The following is a 24,356-nucleotide window of genomic DNA, read 5'->3' as shown; positions in this document are numbered from 1 at the left end:
TCCAAAATGATGAGAAACGAGGCTAACTTTTTTTTTCAAAATTTCAAAAACATGGGCTATAACCCATCGTTTTTGTCATTTCGTAATTTTTTTCAAATCGTCAAAAATGATGAAAAACGGCGCGCTATAGTATACCGTACGATATGGGCTATAGCCCATGGTCCAAAATGATGAGAAACGAGGCTAACTTTTTTTTCCTAAATTTCAAAAACATGGGCTATAACTAGGGATGGGTATCGTTAGGATTTTTTCGAGTCCGGTACCGATTCCGGTTCTGCTTATCGATTCCGGTTCTTAACGGTTCCCTATTTCGGTTCCAAAATGATATAAAAGAGGTCAAATGTTTAACAAAAAAGCTCAATGTCAGGTAATGTGTATGTTAGTGCTGTCAGGCAATTAATCGCAAAACCTTTTTTGGTCTAAATTCAATGATGAACTGAAAGAAAACGCTGTATTGTAGAGATGCTCTGATCAGGTTTGACAACATTAATGTTACTTTTTTATTTACCTTTTTTCCACATGACGTATGAAAACACAAGTGCAATGTGCATTTTTTATGGCTTGCCCATTTTCTCTCTTTTGAATAATTCTGTGCAATTAGCACATTCAACACAAACAACTGTTTCCATAAAACAAACTAACATAGGCTACTTCTCTATAAGCAGAATCATGAATAGGCCTATTTAATTTATACAAAAGGAGAAGAGAGAGAGCAATGTGTTTGTGGCTCAAACTTTGTCTAATATTGTTTTAGAGCAGTGGTTCTCAAACATTTTCATGCCAAGAGCAAAGGACCCCCAATATTTTTTCAATCTACAAAAATAATCCCCAAATCGCTTATAAATTAAATTAAATTAAATTACTTACTAATCGCTTATTTGGCAACACTGGCCAGAAACGACCAGTGTTGCTTCTTTTTGTCTTATTTTGTATAGACCTAGGTGGCTTGTTTCTGCCATAGAGTTATACTGGCAACACCTGGCTTCTAGCTAAGCTGGTGCTGCTGCTCTCTCTGTGTGTACTGTCAGTCCCAGCTCCGTGACTGGGAGATGGGACTGTCGATAGTCTGGATAGAACTTTCTGTTACAGTTAAATCAATATAAAAGTACCACACAACTGAAAAGTATTGCGACTGTGACGGCGATCATGTTTGGACATCTATGGACAGCTATTTTGGACAGCTATTTTTCGTGGCACATTATGTTTAATCACAACAACGTCACGTTTACTTTAGCTCCTCAATGTTTGGGTCGGGACATGTATGTGTCTACGTGCGCTCCAGTCTTAAGCATTAACATTTCAATGGCCGAGGATCGTTAAGAGTCTATTGTTCCGTGTTGTTGTTATTAGACGTGTGACAACGCAACAATAGGAAGCGATTACCACGGTCCATTCTGTTGCTGGCTCTCAGAGTAAAATGATCTGATTATAATCAGCTGTTTTATGTGCGTGCGTGCAGGGTGTCACCCAGGAACCGATAGAGAGAACCGAAATTGAATTATTGTAATGGGTACTCGGTACTCGAGCATGTTCGGTTCGGTACCGGATTGGTCCCGAGGTTCGGGACCCACCCCTAGCTATAACCCATCGTTTTTGTCAATTCGTCATTTTTTTCAAATCGTCAAAAATGATGAAAAACGGCGCGCTATAGTATGCCGTACGATATGGGCTATAGCCCATGGTCCAAAATGATGAGAAACGAGGCTAACTTTTTTTTCCTAAATTTCAAAAACATGGGCTATAACTAGGGATGGGTATCGTTAGGATTTTTTCGAGTCCGGTACCGATTCCGGTTCTGCTTATCGATTCCGGTTCTTAACGGTTCCCTATTTCGGTTCCAAAATGATATAAAAGAGGTCAAATGTTTAACAAAAAAGCTCAATGTCAGGTAATGTGTATGTTAGTGCTGTCAGGCAATTAATCGCAAAACCTTTTTTGGTCTAAATTCAATGATGAACTGAAAGAAAACGCTGTATTGTAGAGATGCTCTGATCAGGTTTGACAACATTAATGTTACTTTTTTTATTTACCTTTTTTCCACATGACGTATGAAAACACAAGTGCAATGTGCATTTTTTATGGCTTGCCCATTTTCTCTCTTTTGAATAATTCTGTGCAATTAGCACATTCAACACAAACAACTGTTTCCATAAAACAAACTAACATAGGCTACTTCTCTATAAGCAGAATCATGAATAGGCCTATTTAATTTATACAAAAGGAGAAGAGAGAGAGCAATGTGTTTGTGGCTCAAACTTTGTCTAATATTGTTTTAGAGCAGTGGTTCTCAAACATTTTCATGCCAAGAGCAAAGGACCCCCAATATTTTTTCAATCTACAAAAATAATCCCCAAATCGCTTATAAATTAAATTAAATTAAATTACTTACTAATCGCTTATTTGGCAACACTGGCCAGAAACGACCAGTGTTGCTTCTTTTTGTCTTATTTTGTATAGACCTAGGTGGCTTGTTTCTGCCATAGAGTTATACTGGCAACACCTGGCTTCTAGCTAAGCTGGTGCTGCTGCTCTCTCTGTGTGTACTGTCAGTCCCAGCTCCGTGACTGGGAGATGGGACTGTCGATAGTCTGGATAGAACTTTCTGTTACAGTTAAATCAATATAAAAGTACCACACAACTGAAAAGTATTGCGACTGTGACGGCGATCATGTTTGGACATCTATGGACAGCTATTTTGGACAGCTATTTTTCGTGGCACATTATGTTTAATCACAACAACGTCACGTTTACTTTAGCTCCTCAATGTTTGGGTCGGGACATGTATGTGTCTACGTGCGCTCCAGTCTTAAGCATTAACATTTCAATGGCCGAGGATCGTTAAGAGTCTATTGTTCCGTGTTGTTGTTATTAGACGTGTGACAACGCAACAATAGGAAGCGATTACCACGGTCCATTCTGTTGCTGGCTCTCAGAGTAAAATGATCTGATTATAATCAGCTGTTTTATGTGCGTGCGTGCAGGGTGTCACCCAGGAACCGATAGAGAGAACCGAAATTGAATTATTGTAATGGGTACTCGGTACTCGAGCATGTTCGGTTCGGTACCGGATTGGTCCCGAGGTTCGGGACCCACCCCTAGCTATAACCCATCGTTTTTGTCATTTCGTCATTTTTTTCAAATCGTCAAAAATGATGAAAAACGGCGCGCTATAGTATGCCGTACGATATGGGCTATAGCCCATGGTCCAAAATGATGAGAAACGAGGCTAACTTTTTTTTTCAAAATTTCAAAAAACGGGCTATAACCCATCGTTTTTGTCATTTTTTTCAAATCGTCAAAAATGATGAAAAACGGCGCGCTATAGTATGCCGTACGATATGGGCTATAGCCCATGGTCCAAAATGATGAGAAACGAGGCTAACTTTTTCTTCAAAATTTCAAAAAACATGGGCTATAACCCATCGTTTTTGTCATTTCGTCATTTTTTTCAAATCGTCAAAAATGATGAAAAACGGCGCGCTATAGTATGCCGTACGATATGGGCTATAGCCCATGGTCCAAAATGATGAGAAACGAGGCTAACTTTTTTTTTCAAAATTTCAAAAAACATGGGCTATAACCCATCGTTTTTGTCATTTTTTTCAAATCGTCAAAAATGATGAAAAACGGCGCGCTATAGTATGCCGTACGATATGGGCTATAGCCCATGGTCCAAAATGATGAGAAACGAGGCTAACTTTTTCTTCAAAATTTCAAAAAACATGGGCTATAACCCATCGTTTTTGTCATTTCGTCATTTTTTTCAAATCGTCAAAAATGATGAAAAACGGCGCGCTATAGTATGCCGTACGATATGGGCTATAGCCCATGGTCCAAAATGATGAGAAACGAGGCTAACTTCTTTTTTCAAAATTTCAAAAAACATGGGCTATAACCCATCGTTTTTGTCATTTTGTCATTTTTTTCAAATCCTCAAAAATGATGAAAAACGGCGCGCTATAGTATGCCGTACGATATGGGCTATAGCCCATGGTCCAAAATGATGAGAAACGAGGCTAACTTTTTTTTTCAAAATTTCAAAAACATGGGCTATAACCCATCGTTTTTGTCATTTCGTCATTTTTTTCAAATCGTCAAAAATGATGAAAAACGGCGCGCTATAGTATGCCGTACGATATGGGCTATAGCCCATGGTCCAAAATGATGAGAAACGAGGCAAACTTTTTTTTTCAAAATTTCAAAAACATGGGCTATAACCCATCGTTTGTCATTTCGTCATTTTTTTCAAATCGTCAAAAATGATGAAAAACGGCGCGCTATAGTATGCCGTACGATATGGGCTATAGCCCATGGTCCAAAATGATGAGAAACGAGGCTAACTTTTTTTTTCAAAATTTCAAAAAACATGGGCTATAACCCATCGTTTTTGTCATTTTGTCATTTTTTTCAAATGCTCAAAAATGATGAAAAACGGCGCGCTATAGTATGCCGTACGATATGGGCTATAGCCCATGGTCCAAAATGATGAGAAACGAGGCTAACTTTTTTTTCCTAAATTTCAAAAACATGGGCTATAACCCATCGTTTTTGTCATTTCGTCATTTTTTTCAAATCCTCAAAAATGATGAAAAACGGCGCGCTATAGTATGCCGTACGATATGGGCTATAGCCCATGGTCCAAAATGATGAGAAACGAGGCTAACTTTTTTTTTCAAAATTTCAAAAAACATGGGCTATAACCCATCGTTTTTGTCATTTCGTCATTTTTTTCAAATCCTCAAAAATGATGAAAAACGGCGCGCTATAGTATGCCGTACGATATGGGCTATAGCCCATGGTCCAAAATGATGAGAAACGAGGCTAACTTTTTTTTCAAAATTTCATTTTTTTCAAATCGTCAAAAATGATGAAAAACGGCGCGCTATAGTATGCCGTACGATATGGGCTATAGCCCATGGTCCAAAATGATGAGAAACGAGGCTAACTTTTTTTTTCAAAATTTCAAAAAACATGGGCTATAACCCATCGTTTTTGTCATTTTTTTCAAATCCTCAAAAATGATGAAAAACGGCGCGCTATAGTATGCCGTACGATATGGGCTATAGCCCATGGTCCAAAATGATGAGAAACGAGGCTAACTTTTTTTTCCAAAATTTCAAAAACATGGGCTATAACCCATCGTTTTTGTCATTTTGTCATTTTTTTCAAATCGTCAAAAATGATGAAAAACGGCGCGCTATAGTATGCCGTACGATATGGGCTATAGCCCATGGTCCAAAATGATGAGAAACGAGGCTAACTTTTTTTTCCAAAATTTCAAAAACATGGGCTATAACCCATCGTTTTTGTCATTTTGTCATTTTTTTCAAATCGTCAAAAATGATGAAAAACGGCGCGCTATAGTATGCCGTACGATATGGGCTATAGCCCATGGTCCAAAATGATGAGAAACGAGGCTAACTTTTTTTTTCAAAATTTCAAAAACATGGGCTATAACCCATCGTTTTTGTCATTTCGTCATTTTTTTCAAATCGTCAAAAATGATGAAAAACGGCGCGCTATAGTATGCTGTACGATATGGGCTATAGCCCATGGTCCAAAATGATGAGAAACGAGGCTAACTTTTTTTTTCAAAATTTCAAAAACATGGGCTATAACCCATCGTTTTTGTCATTTCGTCATTTTTTTCAAATCGTCAAAAATGATGAAAAACGGCGCGCTATAGTATGCCGTACGATATGGGCTATAGCCCATGGTCCAAAATGATGAGAAACGAGGCTAACTTTTTTTTTTCAAAATTTCAAAAAACATGGGCTATAACCCATCGTTTCTGTCATTTTGTCATTTTTTTCAAATGCTCAAAAATGATGAAAAACGGCGCGCTATAGTATGCCGTACGATATGGGCTATAGCCCATGGTCCAAAATGATGAGAAACGAGGCTAACCTTTTTTTCCTAAATTTCAAAAACATGGGCTATAACCCATCGTTTTTGTCATTTCGTCATTTTTTTCAAATCCTCAAAAATGATGAAAAACGGCGCGCTATAGTATGCCGTACGATATGGGCTATAGCCCATGGTCCAAAATGATGAGAAACGAGGCTAACTTTTTTTTTCAAAATTTCAAAAAACATGGGCTATAACCCATCGTTTTTGTCATTTCGTCATTTTTTTCAAATCCTCAAAAATGATGAAAAACGGCGCCCTATAGTATGCCGTACGATATGGGCTATAGCCCATGGGCCAAAATGATGAGAAACGAGGCTAACTTTTTTTTTCAAAATGTCAAAAAACATGGGCTATAACCCATCGTTTTTGTCATTTCGTCATTTTTTTCAAATCCTCAAAAATGATGAAAAACGGCGCGCTATAGTATGCCGTACGATATGGGCTATAGCCCATGGTCCAAAATGATGAGAAACGAGGCTAACTTTTTCTTCAAAATTTCAAAAAACATGGGCTATAACCCATCATTTTTGTCATTTTTTTCAAATCGTCAAAAATGATGAAAAACGGCGCGCTATAGTATGCCGTACGATATGGGCTATAGCCCATGGTCCAAAATGATGAGAAACGAGGCTAACTTTTTCTTCAAAATTTCAAAAAACATGGGCTATAACCCATCGTTTTTGTCATTTTGTCATTTTTTTCAAATCGTCAAAAATGATGAAAAACGACGCGCTATAGTATGCCGTACGATATGGGCTATAGCCCATGGTCCAAAATGATGAGAAACGAGGCTAACTTTTTTTTTCAAAATTTCAAAAAACATGGGCTATAACCCATCGTTTGTCATTTTTTTCAAATCGTCAAAAATGATGAAAAACGGCGCGCTATAGTATGCCGTACGATATGGGCTATAGCCCATGGTCCAAAATGATGAGAAACGAGGCTAACTTTTTTTTTCAAAATTTCAAAAAACATGGGCTATAACCCATCGTTTTTGTCATTTTGTCATTTTTTTCAAATGCTCAAAAATGATGAAAAACGGCGCGCTATAGTATGCCGTACGATATGGGCTATAGCCCATGGTCCAAAATGATGAGAAACGAGGCTAACTTTTTTTTTCAAAATTTCAAAAACATGGGCTATAACCCATCGTTTTTGTCATTTCGTCATTTTTTTCAAATCCTCAAAAATGATGAAAAACGGCGCGCTATAGTATGCCGTACGATATGGGCTATAGCCCATGGTCCAAAATGATGAGAAACGAGGCTAACTTTTTTTTTCAAAATTTAAAAAAACATGGGCTATAACCCATCGTTTTTGTCATTTCGTCATTTTTTTCAAATCCTCAAAAATGATGAAAAACGGCGCCCTATAGTATGCCGTACGATATGGGCTATAGCCCATGGTCCAAAATGATGAGAAACGAGGCTAACTTTTTTTTTCAAAATGTCAAAAAACATGGGCTATAACCCATCGTTTTTGTCATTTCGTCATTTTTTTCAAATCCTCAAAAATGATGAAAAACGGCGCGCTATAGTATGCCGTACGATATGGGCTATAGCCCATGGTCCAAAATGATGAGAAACGAGGCTAACTTTTTTTTCAAAATTTCATTTTTTTCAAATCGTCAAAAATGATGAAAAACGGCGCGCTATAGTATGCCGTACGATATGGGCTATAGCCCATGGTCCAAAATGATGAGAAACGAGGCTAACTTTTTTTTTCAAAATTTCAAAAAACATGGGCTATAACCCATCGTTTTTGTCATTTTGTCATTTTTTTCAAATCCTCAAAATGATGAAAAACAGCGGGCTATAGTATGCCGTACGATATGGGCTATAGCCCATGGTCCAAAATGATGAGAAACGAGGCTAACTTTTTTTTCCAAAATTTCAAAAACATGGGCTATAACCCATCGTTTTTGTCATTTTGTCATTTTTTTCAAATCGTCAAAAATGATGAAAAACGGCGCGCTATAGTATGCCTTACGATATGGGCTATAGCCCATGGTCCAAAATGATGAGAAACGAGGCTAACTTTTTTTTCCAAAATTTCAAAAAACATGGGCTATAACCCATCGTTTTTGTCATTTTGTCATTTTTTTTAAATGCTCAAAAATGATGAAAAACGGCGCGCTATAGTATGCCGTACGATATGGGCTATAGCCCATGGTCCAAAATGATGAGAAACGAGGCTAACTTTTTTTTCCAAAATTTTAAAAACATGGGCTATAACCCATCGTTTTTGTCATTTCGTCATTTTTTTCAAATCCTCAAAAATGATGAAAAACGGCGCGCTATAGTATGCCGTACGATATGGGCTATAGCCCATGGTCCAAAATGATGAGAAACGAGGCTAACTTTTTTTTCCAAAATTTTAAAAACATGGGCTATAACCCATCGTTTTTGTCATTTCGTCATTTTTTTCAAATCCTCAAAAATGATGAAAAACGGCGCGCTATAGTATGCCGTACGATATGGGCTATAGCCCATGGTCCAAAATGATGAGAAACGAGGCTAACTTTTTTTTTCAAAATTTCAAAAAACATGGGCTATAACCCATCGTTTTTGTCATTTCGTCATTTTTTTCAAATCGTCAAAAATGATGAAAAACGGCGCGCTATAGTATGCCGTACGATATGGGCTATAGCCCATGGTCCAAAATGATGAGAAACGAGGCTAACTTTAATTTAAAAAAACATGGGCTATAACCCATCGTTTTTGTCATTTTGTCATTTTTTTCAAATCCTCAAAAATGATGAAAAACGGCGCGCTATACGTGAAGATTGTAGATTTTTAGTTTAGTTTGAGTTTCTTTTAGTTTTGTTTGAGTTTTGAACCAGTAACCTTTGGATTGTAAACCTCAGATGTATCTTTTGAGCCACGCTGGGCTGTCAGGTACAATCTGGGACTTATATTTAACCCACCTTTTAGAATTTTGATGGACAGTGAAAATGTTAGGATTGAACCCTGTACCTCTGGTTTCTAAGTTCCAGGTTTATCTTTCGCGCCACACTGACAGATCTATCTATTCATACTTAACCTGTTCTTTTGCGCACTGTAAGGTTAGAGATACAGGTACAAGAGTACAAACTTGGAAAAAGGTCATCACTGTATTTGAACCAGGAACCTTCTGGTTGCAGGGCCAGTGTACTAACCAGTTCACCACCATGACTCATGCAGAATTGATGCTATTGCACAGTCTACAGTGAAAGATTGGATAAAGATGCAAAGAGGAAAATGCCCGTGCTGGACTTGAACCCAGAACCTTCTGTTTGCTAGGTCTGAATTTTAACCATTGCACCACCATAGCTCATGCAGAAATGATGCTATTGCATGCTCTACAGTGAAAGATTGGACAAAGATGCAAGACAAGATAAATTGGAAAAATGTCATCACTGTATTTGTCATCACTGCTTTTGTTTTGTTATTTGACATGTTTTGTTTGTATTGTTGTTTCAGTTTTTATATTGACTCATTTTTGAGTTTTTTGTTGATTTTTAGTATTGTTTGAGTTTATTTGAGTTTTGTTTGAGTTTTTGGTTGAGTATTAGTTTTGTTTGAGTTTTGAACCAGTAACCTTTGGATTGTAAACCTCAGATGTATCTTTTGAGCCTTGCTGGGCTGTAAGGTACAATCTGGGACTTAAATTTAACCAGCCTTTTAGAATTTAGATGGACATTGAAAATGTTCTTCAGGGGACTTGAACCCTGAATGTCCTGTTTACAAACCCCCGGTTTATCAACTGCGCCACACTGGCATGTAAGGTACAATCGGGAACTTATATTTATACTAAACACTGCTCATTGAAATGTTCACAACTCACTGACTCCATCTGCTGGACACAACGAGAAGTGCATTCAAATACTAGCACTACATTTGTATGGCGTTAAAATGTTCTGTTGAATTGAATATTATAATGATGTACCACAATGGAAACAACAAGCCATAGTGCTTTATTTATAAATCCTCTTAATAGACAGGACACTACAGGTGGTAACTAACTAGTAGCCGCTGATGAGCAACTGGGTGAGAATCGTGGGCGACTGTCAGAACTGTTGCTGCATAGTGAATGGAGAGGGGGGGGGGGGATCAGACCCGTCTGAAGTGAGTGGTGCTGGTGCAACAGTGACACTTGGTGGTGACAATATGCTATTTCCGTGCTCGGACACAGGGACACACACACATTCCGTGCTCGGACACAAGGATACACACACAATAGAAAGAGAATAATTCAAGCTTTCCTTACAGCTGCAATGTTGGTGAGTTTGTCGTTGTTTAAGACTATCAGATAGGACTTTTTTGTTTGTATGAATGGGCTGCCATTGGAAGTTGCACCTAGATAGCACCTTGACATTAACTTACAGTATATGGTAAGATGGTCTGCATATGGAGAATGATAGAAGTGCACTGACATGCCAAAAAGTAAAGCTTCTGGGTTTGCAGTCGTAATAACACGTCTTCCTTTAGCGCTGCATAATGAACGTCTCTATTGAGCTCCACATATTAAAATCTCTATCGAGCACAATCTCATCTTGACAAATGGGCAGACATGGCAAAGAAAGGGCTCACCATGTGATTAAATTTAATAAGAAACTGTTACTAGCAAAGCAAATATATCTAATATAGTATATTTCATCATAAACTACGTTGGGTTTTCCTTAGATAATCGAGATTTTGGTCAGTACCGTGGATACGGGGTGAACTCCGGAACATCTCCTTGTGCAATAATTCTACCTTAATCATCAGCCATTTAACTTTCACGCACACGCTGGCACCCAATGTTCTGTCACTAACCACAGATATGTCGATATGGAGATGATATAATAAGACAACGTGCGGCTGCGCGGCTCTCATTATTTGGCTAATGAGCTGTCTGGATGGCAGTCTGATCTGTCACGCAATGAAGCGCGCCAGACCTGTGGAAGGGAAAGCCACGGTCCAGGGTCACCGAAGCGAAGGTTTTGCAGCGAGGGGCTGGGATCCAGCACTTAACACAGAAGAGCTCGTTAAAGTGTCATTTTTGGCCAATATGCTCGTGTGTGCCGGCGCGGGGAAAGCAGGCATACTGTTCCCATCGCCGGAGAATGATTTTCATCAATCACAGTCAAGCCACAGGGTAATATTAACAGGTGTTTATTTGACGGGGCCCATTCATAACAGGACTGATGGAAAGTCTAATATGACTCCACCACACATTTTTTGCATTCTAAAATTGTGTGTGCTCCGTTACCCCCTAGGGTACTTGGGAAAAATGTGCTCTTTAGAAAATACACAGCAAAATCCTCATGAACAAATACTCAACACCAGCACAGAAGAACAAGTTTGGTGTGGTTGCACCATTGAATGAGCTTATGTTCATGAAGCATATCGTTGCTGTCCGGCAGAAATGTCTTACCTCCATATTCTAACTTTTTGTGTTGCCTCAAAAGTAGCAGATCCACATGCTCGAAACGCAGCAAAAATAAAGCGCTTTGAGGCTTGTAGATCTGCTATTTTTTAATATAAACAGTTTTGGACATATGAGGTTTCCACCCGACAGACGATATTCAGTGCTTAAAGGTAGAGTCAGTGATTTCACTTAATTCAAATATCACTTATTTTTTTGTTTTGTTGTGATAATCCTCTCTACTATAGAGTGTGCTGACCATATAAGGAGTTCCTCCCTGTCCCCAGTTAACCCCTGGGGGTCAAAAAACCTTAGGTTTCGTTTTTGTTCTCTATCCTGATTGGATGAAAGCTTGTGTCCCAAGGCAAAAACGAAACCTAAGGGTTTTTGACTGAAATCACTGACACCCCCTTTAAGAGGCTTTTAATTAAAATGTTTTTCAGGTGGCGCCTTCAATCTTAGAACAATATCAACAACTACTAGAAAAACAAAATTGGCCTTTCTAACATAAAAGAAAATGAGAAATCTCAATTTAAGACTGTTTATATCTTAACATTAAGATGGTTTTCACCCCCATGCCATCTGCACTCCCTGCACTGTCAGTCTGTCACTGTCAACATGGTATAATAAATCTTCTTTAGGTGGGGATATATTTCATTACGTGCTCAAGGCTTTCCCTGGCATGTTTGTGGTGCCTGGCTGTACCCATCACACCCAACCAGTGGAAACGGAAAACCCACTAGAGGAAGTGGACCAAAATAAGCAGGCAAAAGAGACATGCATTTGCTTTTTTTTTAGACACTGCCCCTCCCAATGCATGTTGTGGGCCAGCTCTGATCTCACTAGAAAGGCTACATCCACCTCTTTTTTCCAGCCAAAAAAGAAATACCAGCTTCTTCGCTCTTCGTCCAACCAATCCTCAGTTACACCTTTACTCTTCCTGGAGGTTTGTCTTTGTTCCTACTCTATCTATCTATCTATCTATCTATCTATCTATCTATATAATTAATTAATTAATTAATTAAATAATTGTTTTGTTTTTTAGGGCTTTAAGCAACTAGTCAACTAGTAAATCCACTAGTTGGTACTACATAGTTGATAAAAATAAATAAAAATCCTCCCATTTTTGTAGGCCTCAAGATCAGCTAGATTAGTCACCAATGTACAAATATTATATAAACAAATAAAACTTTTTTTAGGTAGGCCTAGTTAAACTAGTCAGCGACTAGTTGTAAACTAGGCAACTACTAGTAAAAATCACTAGAAGTGAAAGCCCTAATATATGTATAACACACATAACTCACCATTGCTCCCCTGGTGGGTTTACTACTGTACTACCTGACAAAATCATATTTTTGAACAAATACCCCCATCGCTGTTATGACAATATCAATTGTCTTTTCAACTCTTTCTAAAATAGCAGAACTACGACTTCACAATGCGTCGCGAATGATGAAAAGACAATACTCGTCTTATGCCATAATATTCGTAAATCCAAAATCTAAGAGGATATCAATCCGTCTCTTCTACACGACGTCCTGTCCCACCAATGCCTGTCCTCCTACAGTCAACGTTCAGCCTGTACTCTTCGCTGTGCTTCTCTCGTGTGACCACCCTCCCCCTCATGTCCCGACACCTGCTAATCTTCTCTCCTGCCCTTTCCTTCTCCTTGTCCCCCACTGCTGCTTTTCGGGTTCCCAAACCTTCTCGGCATGAGACGGACCCAAAACGATACATTAGGTGTCTCCACGGGACCCAAACGTAAAATAAATAAATACTAATATTACATTACAAATTATATCAATAATAGTGGAAAATAGCTGATCTAAAAGCTAACATTAAATTGTTTTACAAATATATATATATATATAATTTATTCATTTTATTTTTAGGAACGTGTGAAAATGTTTTGGTATGCATTTCTAAATATAGGAAACGTCAAAGAAAATAGTATATTTACTCGTGACCCATTTGAAACACTGCTCTACACCCCCCACACCCTCCTCTTATCCCATCTCACCCCTCCAATTCCCCAGCAGCAGTCTGTCCTTCAGCTTGTGTGTGGGGTGTGGGGGAGGCTATGGATGTGACAGACAGCTGCCAGTGGTGCTGCTGTTGCCCCCTCCAGTGTGCTTTCACACCTTGGCTGTCCCCCCTCCGCTCCGCGGCACAGACAGCAGCCTGGGAAACCACAGGCCACCAGCCTGGCGCCAGCCAACGCAGCTTAGTGCAGGGCAGCCGGCCCAATCAATACCGCTGCATTTCCTGTCCATTTGTTCAAGTCTCTTCATTAATAATTACTGCTGGCGGAGCTGCAATACGCTTGCAGGCTGGGCCAGGGCGGTTGGGGGGAAGGGGGGGGGTTGGGGCCGTGCAGCATGACCTTTCCCCACCCCGGGTTGATTTGATCATACACACACCAGTGCTGGGACAAACACGATCATCAGGCGACACAGACAACATAATGACACGATGATGGATGGGTCGAAGTTTTTTTTTTCTTTTTTTCTTTAATGACAAAACAGCCAGCAATGGCTGTTTTGCAAAGTGACAGAGCCAAAGAGATCAGTTTTTTCTCAGACATCGAGTTGCCACCTGGCTCAAAGAAGTCTTAAAGAGTCTGTTTATTGCGTCTGTCCGGGTGACGCATAGGGGAAGCATTCCTACCCGCCACCACCCATGGAGACTCGGATTCAAATCCTTCTCGCTCCAATTGGCTGTGTTCGCGGCGGGCGATATCCGTCGCTACACCATTTGACTCCTACAGGTGGGTCTGGCCGGGCGCCTGTTCAGTGGGGAGTGGCATTGGTAAAGTTCCTCCATGCGTGTTACGCCCTCGCGGCAAAACAATCAGGGCGAAATGAAGCAGCTGGCGACGTCCCGCTGATCGGAGGACACGCGTGGTCGTCTACGCCAGTGACGACCATCCTTTCTAATTACGAGTCAAGGACCCCCCCCCCCAGTTTCATATAAAATATATCCATCAGGCCACTGACCAGAACCAGTGGTCTACACCCCCCTCCACTCCCTAGGGTTGGGATCCTTTTCTGATTGCTTAATGATTCCTTATAGGGGATTCCAAAAAATGGACCCTTACAGGTCTGTAACTCTCAAGTGGTGGTCCTTGAAATTTAAACTGGCTTTGTAATTGTAATAAAGCACACATGAAGTCCATTACGCCAGCTCTATCTCTGTGATAAAAAATAAATAAAAATACGTTACGGAAAGCGTTCCAGATGTGATGGAACCGATTCCCCTTTCCGGATCCCAACCCTGGTGAAAAAGAGCAGGGGGTTAAGCAGCAATGGTCTCTATATGCACAGCAGACATTTTGAAAAGAACTTGGGCCCCTTCCCAAGTGTACAATGGAGTGTACAGATGGAACCAAATGGACACTCATTTGTACACTCTCAGAGTTCTGGGGGTCCTTGAAATTAAAGTTTGATAACCACTGCACACTAAATAGAACGGAGCCTTAATTAGTATAATTGGTAACATCTGTGAAGGAAGTAGGGAAGTGGCCCGGAAGTAGGAAGAATTATTTTGTGTGCATAGAACCCAAAACAAAACGAGTGTCACTGTCCATTTGACGCTTTTCGTCCCCGTGGTGAGACGGTACCGTTAGAACAAGGGGAGCACCGGCGAGTCCGGGTCGGGTCAGAATTTGGTGACGGCGCAGGCGATGTTCTCCAGGGCGGAGCGTGCCTCCGACGAAGGGAAAGCCTGGATGGCCTCCAGAGCCTTGTTGCCATGGTGACCGCACAAGTCCAGCGCCGAGCGCACACCTTTTTCCGACTTGATGACCGCCCACAGCTGTTAAGAGGAACACAAAAGGCACCGGCATGAATTATCCAGACATACAATTACAATCAATTATTTTAAATTAGAAGATTAAGAACATTTTTTTTGTCTTCATTCGACCGTAACCAGTAAAATCCAGAGTGTTAATTTTAATGACCTATAGTGACAGTCTTTAAAAATATATATTTTTTAAATCGTCAACAGATTATACAACAATTGATAAATTTGTACATTTGTCTACATTTGTTGTAGGTGGCCTGGGCCGTGGGTCAGCGGTCCAGGCTGTCTGGCAGTGTGCCGCGGGTTCGACTCCCGATCCTGACGGCTGCATGCCACCCCCCCCCCATCTCTCTCCCCATTTCCTGTCAGTCTATCCCTCCATAAAAATATTACATAAAGGCGAAAGCCACAGAAAAACATTAAAATAATGTTGTAGACGATGTGGAAAAAGTACTTAATTTTTTTTACTTAAGTAAAAGTATCAATACTGCAATATAGTATTGACTCTGTTACAAGTTAAAGTCAATATGTACTTTAGTAAAAGTACAAAGGTATTGGCATAAAAATCTACATAAAAGTACCACAAGTAAAAGTACTCATTGTGCAGAGTGTCCCATTTCAAGTTGCTAAATGTATAAAAATCTTTTTAAAATAGCAGATCTACAAGCTCACAACGCATCAGTCACAATGCATTGTGAGCTTGTAGATCGGCTATTTTCAAATGGAATGAAATGTATATACATGTAGGGCCGGGTCGCATTTTTGCAGTCTCCAATACGTTAAAGAGGTCATGTTCAGTGGTGGAAAGTGACCAAATACATTTACTTAAGTACTGTACTAGTACAATTGGGTCCCCCAAGGATCTATACTTGGCTCCCTCCTTTTTTCCCTCTACTCCCAACTACTTTGCCGAAAACAGCCGCACTACAAGGAGTACACGCTTGTTTTAGTAGTATACAAACTGTTTTTCCTCTTCTTTTTCAGTGGCTGTCTTAGATACTCCAACATTGTTGTCATGACGTAGTTTTTACTTCTTTATAATGATTGCTCAAATTAGCAAAACAGATGGACAGGTATGATGAGACTGAGGGAAGGGACAGGGGGATGCCAAATCCAGTCTTTTTTTACAAGCTTTTGAAAGCATAGTCTGTAGAAACACATTTTTAACCACTTAGAACGGAGCTATTTCGTTGAACGGGGTCTTCAGTGGTTTATAATAAAGCCCCCTCCTTTTTTGCCCTGGATACAAAATATTGTCAGGGAAAATTGACTACCTACTGTACAAACACAAAGTGACATGTTGTGTGCTTGTAGATCTGCCATTTTTGGCCGGCAATTTTATAATCTCCCCAGAATAAGGATGCTATGGTTCATGTAGTCGATGTACATTGTTGTTGTTCTGGGGGGGAAGAATCTTATTCGGCATATAGAACAGTATCCAAGAAGAGAATAGACCCAAGTAAGTGGGTGCCTGCGGCACTTAGAAAGATACCAGCAATACCAGCAAGTGTCCAGTATATCTGTGGCTTGACATTTGCACGCACGCACACGCAATATGGGTAGAAAAGGGAGGGTTTGATTCTTTATTTCCTAGAAGGCAGTACTATAAGTATGCAAGCTACAAGGAAATGGAGGTATCTATCCTCTGTTGGGAACTTGGGACATCATTTTGCTGAGGGCACTTTAATTACATTTTGGAGCTGGTCGTTGGACAGCCCTGTAGGCCTTCCCTTAAAAAAAATGCAAAAGAGGAAAAAAGAAAACAATTAAATCCTTATAGTGTTACTTTAACTTTAGTGTACAGTCTTCAGAGTTCTTTTTACTATGGGCAGGCGAATAGCACCGTACGTACCGGCCTGGTTTTCTTTTCAGCTGAGGGAGAAGGCCTTGCATGCTTCATTTCACAACACACCACCTTCATCTACTTAACGTTATTTCTTTCTTTCCATGCGGCATCCCGCTTCTCTTAATGTTTCCCCTTATGACCCTCCGTTTGATGCTGCATCCCCTCATTACTTTGATAGCCACGTTTTCTTTTTTCTTCTTCCCCTACAGCCCCTCTCAATGGCTTCTTTCCACGCAGCTTCACATCTCCTCTAGTCTCACGTAGGCAGGCCATTAGAGATCTCCGCCGGCAGATACGTCTGTCTGGGGAGATCGCCTGGCTGTGCGAGACTACGTCTACTCTAGTATGTATGTGGGGAACATTTCTGGGTAATTGTGACCTACTGCAGGCTATAAGATTCGAATTTCAAACATCTCATATCGATGCTGCTGGGCAGAAACATCTCCATATTTTAACTTTTAGTGTTTTTTTATCATACTACAGCATCGCATAAAAGCATCGAAAGTAGCAAGCTTGAAATACGGTGCGAAGCGACAGGTCTTGAGCTTGTAGATCTGCTACTTTTGAATTTGTCCTGAAAAGTTAACAGTTTGGGACATATGTGACCAAATTTGACTGAGGGACTGACTGACTTTTCTTTTTTTTTTCATGCCATATGAAAGCAGGGAATCATAGCTTCAAATTGACATTGGTTGTTCAGTTTAACCCACCAGTTTTGGAGATATGTCTTATTGAGTAATGGCTTGCAGAAAAGTGTTTTAGAAAACAGGCTTGAAAGGTTATACTTCTGCAGTCTCTAACATCACACCTAGCTACATGTTTAAGCATTTCTTTCATATTTACATGTCAATTTCAGCTCTGACACTTATTTCAGACATGCTCTAGTATATGAAGAGTCTGCCTGTGCTATTAACTCATTTAAAAAAGAAAAAAGTATTTCTGGTGGAAAGCTGGAATTTGCACGATGGCAGGGTCTTAGTCAAATCTGGTCACATAATAGAGCTTTCTGCCCGACAGAGACGATATGCAAGTAAAAGTACAATTATATATTGTAGGTGCATGGAGGTGCTGTGTGCATGTGTTTTATGTCTAAATATGATATACATATCGTTGCTGTCGGGAGGAAACCACCTAACTCCATTTTTGCGGTTTTAAATCTTTTTTGTGGCATAAACCAGCACTATTGAACATCCTGTGTGTTTGTTAAAAAAATACTGAACCAATGAAAAGTAGTAAAAGGTGCTTCGGACAAAACCTTAACACTATTGGACCAAACTGTGCAAAAACAGCTAACTCCACCACCTCTCCCCCTCTCATGCAAGTTATTGACAATATATAAAGTCACAGCGCCAACTTTGATGAGGCAGTATTGTATATACGTTTAATAATTTCCTGAAATTTTTATATTTTTCATTTTCTGAAAAATATTAACAGTTAGGTCACGGTGGTTTCTTCCCGACAGCAGCGATATAGTATATTATGTGTGCCGTGTATGCATCATCTAAGCATCTATAACTACTGTAGCTGTGTGTGTGTCATTTGCAGTAATCCCACTCCGAGCAATTCACTGATAATGTTCTACGTTTTTCCTCGCCCCGGCGTCCCTTGCGTCTCTCCTGCTCTCACCTTTCCGTCCCGTGTCCCTCATTTGACATCTCACGTACTCTCTGAAAAACTTCTGCCCATGTCCCTCTCTCCCCGTGCTGAAGGAGATTCACTCACAATGCCACTGTCTCTGAGCCTCAGTGTCTCCTCCACAAATAGGTCCTCGGAAACCAATCCGCCCTGCTCTGGTTTCAGACCCGACTACATAACCCCCCCGCAATCCCCACCTCCATCGCGTCAGACCCCTTCCCCTGTTGCCTCGGTCTCTCTTCCTCCTGCACCCCTATCGGTCCCCTTCTTCCCTCTCATGCGTTGACTTTGTAAAAAGCTCATTTCTCAACTTTGATATTGGTTACAGAGAAGAGGACAGCCTCCTTCTCTGGTGGCCCCTCTTGCCAACCCCGCAGTGTTTCTGAATAAATGTGGCCAGAGCAGGTTTCGTGTGCGAAATGGGCCTAGCACGTAACCGTGAAAAGGATACTAGTCTGCCAAGTATATAATACCGTAGTATAAGACTAAAACTAACAAAATAACTAAAATTAGAATAGAAAAAAAACTAAACTAAACATGGCTATAATTGTTTTTTTTTATATTTCATCTGCTATTTTCGAAAAGGTTTGACAAATTCTGAAGTGGGCATACTTTTTACTTATTGTACTGTAAGTATATCTTCTTAACCAATACTTTGTACTTTTAATTGCAAGAGAGTATTTATGTTGTGGTATTTCTACTGTTTTTTTTGTTTGTTTTTTTAAATCAGATTTTCTTTACCTACCAGGGACACTGCACATTAATCAACATGTCGCTTTTTACATCCAGTGTATAATTTAATAATCTGCTCACCTTTGAATAATCCAGCTGGTTTCTGTATCCTCTCACCTATTACAGTAAAGAAATAACACACAATTAGACAACATGACAATTCCCCATCTCACAAATGAAATATTTATGATTTAGTAAACATTAATAGAAAACACCATTTAGGCATGGAATTATCAAAATGTAGAAAGTTAAGACATTAAGTAAACCTTTTCATAAAAAGTATTATTTAGCCTGCCATTGGAATTGGCGAATATAAAATCAGTTGACAGATAATGGTCTTATCTACAGTAAGTCTTAAGACATTTGGTTTGTGCCGCTTGGTTTTAGGCCTTTGATTGGCCGTTTCCTGTGAAACGCTATGCCAGTGTGCCTAGTCCATTAAATATAGAGGCCTTCTGTTATCGTCAAAATAACAAACTTAATTTAAACAGCCGTTTATTATTCTAGCCTTTACCTGTTGTAACTGGCGGTGCCACATATCTTGGCCCACACTCTGACGGTGGAAGACCACAGGGGCGGCATTTAGGCTGAACGAGACCGGCTCTACCATGCTGTTCTTCACAAACGGCTGCAGGTCAGAGTTCAACTACAGAAGGGAGCACAAGAACATGCCGGTCATCTTTCAGTCAACCAACTCCTTTTTTCTTTTTCTTACAGAGGTTTCACTAAATAACTCTGTGTTAGTTTCGGCTCTATTCCACTATACGAACTAAGTAAATCATGCCATGTTCTTGGATTTGTTTCCATTATGCTGCCGTGTTGTCAATGATACTAATGAAGGCTCAGTTCCATTCTGGTCAAAGTGCTGGTCACTGGTCAGGGTGCTGCTATTGTGCATGTTGGCTCACTGGAAACGCGTAAGGATCCATTTGGTTCCATTTGTACACTCTCAGAGTTATATGGGGGTCCTTGAAATTAAAATGTTTGAGAATCACTGTGCTACACTAAATGGAACAGAGCCTTCATTAGTATCATTGGTAACACCTATGGAAGGAAAAGGCCCAATTCCATTCCGATATGGCTGCTGTGCAAGTGTGCATAGTGTCTTATTTGGTAGGTATAGGTAGAAGGTAGTATTAACCTAGAGTTCTGCAAACCCATACAAAAATAGCAAAAACATTAGGAGTTTGCTAGGCCTGATGTCATGTCGTTTGCTCTGAAAGAATATATATTCAAAGATTTATGCCGCATTTTTACGATTTTTCAAAAATAGCAGAGCTACAAGTTTTAAGCTATAAGCTTGTAGATCTGCTATTTTTCAAAAGCTAAAGTATAACATAATGCTTAAAACACCAAAAGGGGTTCCCGTCCAGAATGGGTTAATGTCATAACATCACCTTCAGGCAGTTCTGGTTATAATAGAAAAAAACGAAAAAAAACGATTGTAGAATTTGACGGGTTCTGTAAAGTTTCAGGTTATGGGTTCTGGGTCACCCTTCATAGTCGAAAAGGGGGCCAAAGCATGATCAAGTTCGGGTCTAGCGCCAAAGCTCAGCAGGAGGCTCTCTCTATCGGGCCTGGCTCGACTCCGAGTGAATCAAACATATATTCATTAGAATCACGAGAAGCCAGAGTTTACTTGGTGAAACCCACAAGTGGCATAACAGAGTTAGCCTGATTAGGAGGATTGTTGCAGAAAGAATGTATCTATTGATCCCCTGCTGAGATGCCCTGTAGCCACGCAAATCTGGAGCCATGAAGAGCCACAGCAGGAGACGACACAGAAAGGAATAATACTTGCACAAATAGAATCAACCGACTACGTTTCCATTGTTGTTATATAAAGTATTTACATAATTCCATGACGATACTTGTTAGATCGACTCAACGGTTGATCTGGTTGATTTTTTGCACGCATGCTTGACGTCAACGAGAGCACTGATCAACACTTCGACAGCGACTCTTTGTTGGTTGGTGTTCATTTAGACGGCATATTTTATTTCAGTTTTGGTCTTTTGAATAAAATTTCATTTAGTTTTAGTCACATTTCAGTCATCTGAAACGCTTTAGTCTAGTTTTAGTCGGCCAAATGTCATACGATTATAGTGGACTAATCTACAAATATGTTTTGACAGGCCTTGATGGCTTGATGGCGTAATGCCTGATTTTACACTTGGTTGCACTCCGACAATAGCCGATCTACAAGCTCACAACACGTTGCAAGCTTGTAGATATTCTATATTAGTTTTCTTGTCCACTAGTCCCTCATTCACCTTTTTATGGAGGGAGGGCAGAATCCGTTTTACCGGCCCGGCAGGCCGGCCGGTAAACAGGGCCGGCCGGTCCTTAAAAGGGCCGGCCGGTCCTTAAAAGGGCCGGCCGGTAAAAAGGGCCGGTAAAAAGGGCCGGTAAAAAGGGCCGGTAAAAAGGGCCGGCCGGTCCTTAAAAGGGCCGGCCGGTCCTTAAAAGGGCCGGCCGGTAAAAAGGGCCGGTAAAAAGGGCCGGCCGGTCTTAAAAGGGCCGGCCGGTCTTAAAAGGGCCGGCCGGTTGTAAAAAGGGCCGGCCGGTCGTTAAAAGGGCCGGCCGGTCGTTTTAAGGGTCGGCCGGCCGTATTTTTTTTTTTTCTTTTTTTTTTTAAGTTAATTTTTTTTTTTTTGTAACTCTGTCATTTCTCAACCGTTTTGGATGGGGGTGGTCTCATTTGAATCGTGCCGCCCCCCCGGGGGCATCCTTGGGGGTCTCAAAGTTGGGGGACCCCCCGGGACCCCCAGGGACCCCCAAATGGTAACTCTGTCATTTCTCAACCGTTTTGGATGTGGGTGGTCTCATTTGAATCGTGCCGCCCCCCCGGGGGCATCCTTGGGGGTCTCAAAGTTGGGGGACCCCCCGGGACCCCAGGGACCCCCAAATGGTAACTCTGTCATTTCTCAACCGTTTTGGATGGGGGTGGTCTCATTTGAATCGTGCCGCCCCCCCGGGGGCATCCTTGGGGGTCTCAAAGTTGGGGGACCCCCCGGGACCCCCAAATGGTAACTCTGTCATTTCTCAACCGTTTTGGATGGGGGTGGTCTCATTTGAATCGTGCCGCCCCCCCGGGGGCATCCTTGGGGGTCTCAAAGTTGGGGGACCCCCCGGGACCCCCAGGGACCCCCAAATGGTAACTCTGTCATTTCTCAACCGTTTTGGATGGGGGTGGTCTCATTTGAATCGTGCCGCCCCCCCGGGGGCATCCTTGGGGGTCTCAAAGTTGGGGGACCCCCCGGGACCCCCAGGGACCCCCAAATGGTAACTCTGTCATTTCTCAACCCTTTTGGATGGGGGTGGTCTCATTTGAATCGTGCCGCCCCCCCGGGGGCATCCTTGGGGGTCTCAAAGTTGGGGGACCCCCCGGGACCCCCAAATGGTAACTCTGTCATTTCTCAACCGTTTTGGATGGGGGTGGTCTCATTTGAATCGTGCCGCCCCCCCGGGGGCATCCTTGGGGGTCTCAAAGTTGGGGGACCCCCAGGGACCCCCAAATGGTAACTCTGTCATTTCTCAACCGTTTTGGATGGGGGTGGTCTCATTTGAATCGTGCCGCCCCCCCGGGGGCATCCTTGGGGGTCTCAAAGTTGGGGGACCCCCAGGGACCCCCAAATGGTAACTCTGTCATTTCTCAACCCTTTTGGATGGGGGTGGTCTCATTTGAATCGTGCCGCCCCCCCGGGGGCATCCTTGGGGGTCTCAAAGTTGGGGGACCCCCCGGGACCCCCAGGGACCCCCAAATGGTAACTCTGTCATTTCTCAACCGTTTTGGATGGGGGTGGTCTCATTTGAATCGTGTCGCGTCCCCGGGGGAGTCTTTGGGGGTCTCAAGGTTCGGGGACCCCCCCGGGGACCCCCAGGGACCCCCAGGGACCCCCAAATGGTAACTGTCATTTCTCTACCGTTTTGGACGGGGGTGGTCTCATTTGAATCGTCTCGCCCCCCCGGGGGCGTCTTTGGGGGTCTCAAGATCTCATTAATTGTGTTAATATTTATTCATACATTTTATATGATGAATTATACAGTTATTATTATTATTAATTATACAGGGCGCATCGGACGTTGTGATTTTTCAGGGAGGCCGCCAACTCGTGACAGGGAGTCCTAAAACTGCTGAAATGTTTTGAAAAAATGTGGATTATTTTTTGAAACATTTTTTTTTCCAAATATGACAAGATGTTTCACTTGTGCTGTATGCTTCATTATGTAAAATGTGTTTGAAATGAAATGTAATGTGACATGTTTTGAATTACATTGCGTTCAAGAAATTGTCATTGTCTTAAAATTATTATGTGAATTTGATATGAATTGATTTGCCAATGTAGTTGCTAATGAATGTATGAAATACTTTCTTTTATCTCATGCATAATTGTAATGTTTTAAAAAATGAAATAAAAATGTAAAAAAAAATGCATGAGAAAAAAACGGGTCTTCACTCTTCGCGCATGCGCACATCTACAGTACCCTGTTGAATGCATATTCCATACACTTGAATATAAACACATGGTTGAGATAACATTGTTCATTTGTGTCTAACATCAATGGGAACTAGAGATGCTAAGTGCTAACATTGATAACAGCTAAAGTGCATTAATGGCAAACTTTTTTTTTAAATGTTCTTTTTTAGCCTATATTGTGTATGGACACAATAGCTACATTTTAGACTGTATCATTATTGTATATTATATTTAAAAAAAATAGACAGACAAACAGACAGACAGATAGATTGACAGGCAGGCAGGCAGACAGACAGTGTGTGCGTATACAGTGTGTGTGCGTGCGTGCGTGCTTCATCGTATTTATTATTATTATTATTAATAATAATAATATTTATACTTCATTGTATTTAATATTATTATTATTATTATTATTATTATTATTATTATTACTATTACTATTACTATTATTATTATTATTATTTATATTTATACTTTATTGTATTTATTATTATTATTATTATTATTATTTATATTTATACTTCATCATATTTTTATTATTATTATTATTTTATCTCTTTTCC

The 24,356-nt window shown here is 40.8% G+C and overlaps 1 protein-coding gene across 3 annotated transcripts in view; it reads right to left on the bottom strand.

Annotated features, from left to right (window-relative positions):
- Nucleotides 1–11,138: 11,138 nt before the first annotated feature.
- The window catches only part of pdss2 (prenyl (decaprenyl) diphosphate synthase, subunit 2), a 47,883-nt gene continuing 34,665 nt past the window's right edge, over nucleotides 11,139–24,356 (bottom strand). For all 3 annotated transcript variants that reach the window (XM_080784460.1, XM_080784462.1, XM_080784461.1), the window contains 3 exons: nucleotides 19,827–19,958; nucleotides 19,394–19,429; nucleotides 11,139–15,111 (listed from right to left, as the gene is read on the bottom strand). In XM_080784460.1, coding sequence (XP_080640586.1) covers nucleotides 14,956–15,111; nucleotides 19,394–19,429; nucleotides 19,827–19,958 — 324 coding nt within the window. In that variant the 3' untranslated portion in view covers nucleotides 11,139–14,955. The remainder of the gene's footprint in view (nucleotides 15,112–19,393; nucleotides 19,430–19,826; nucleotides 19,959–24,356) is intronic.

Source organism: Protomyctophum bolini (assembly GCF_963924005.1).
Source record: "Protomyctophum bolini genome assembly, chromosome: 15".
Taxonomy (NCBI): Eukaryota; Metazoa; Chordata; class Actinopteri; order Myctophiformes; family Myctophidae; genus Protomyctophum; species Protomyctophum bolini.
This window is presented reverse-complemented; position numbering and strand designations above follow the sequence as displayed.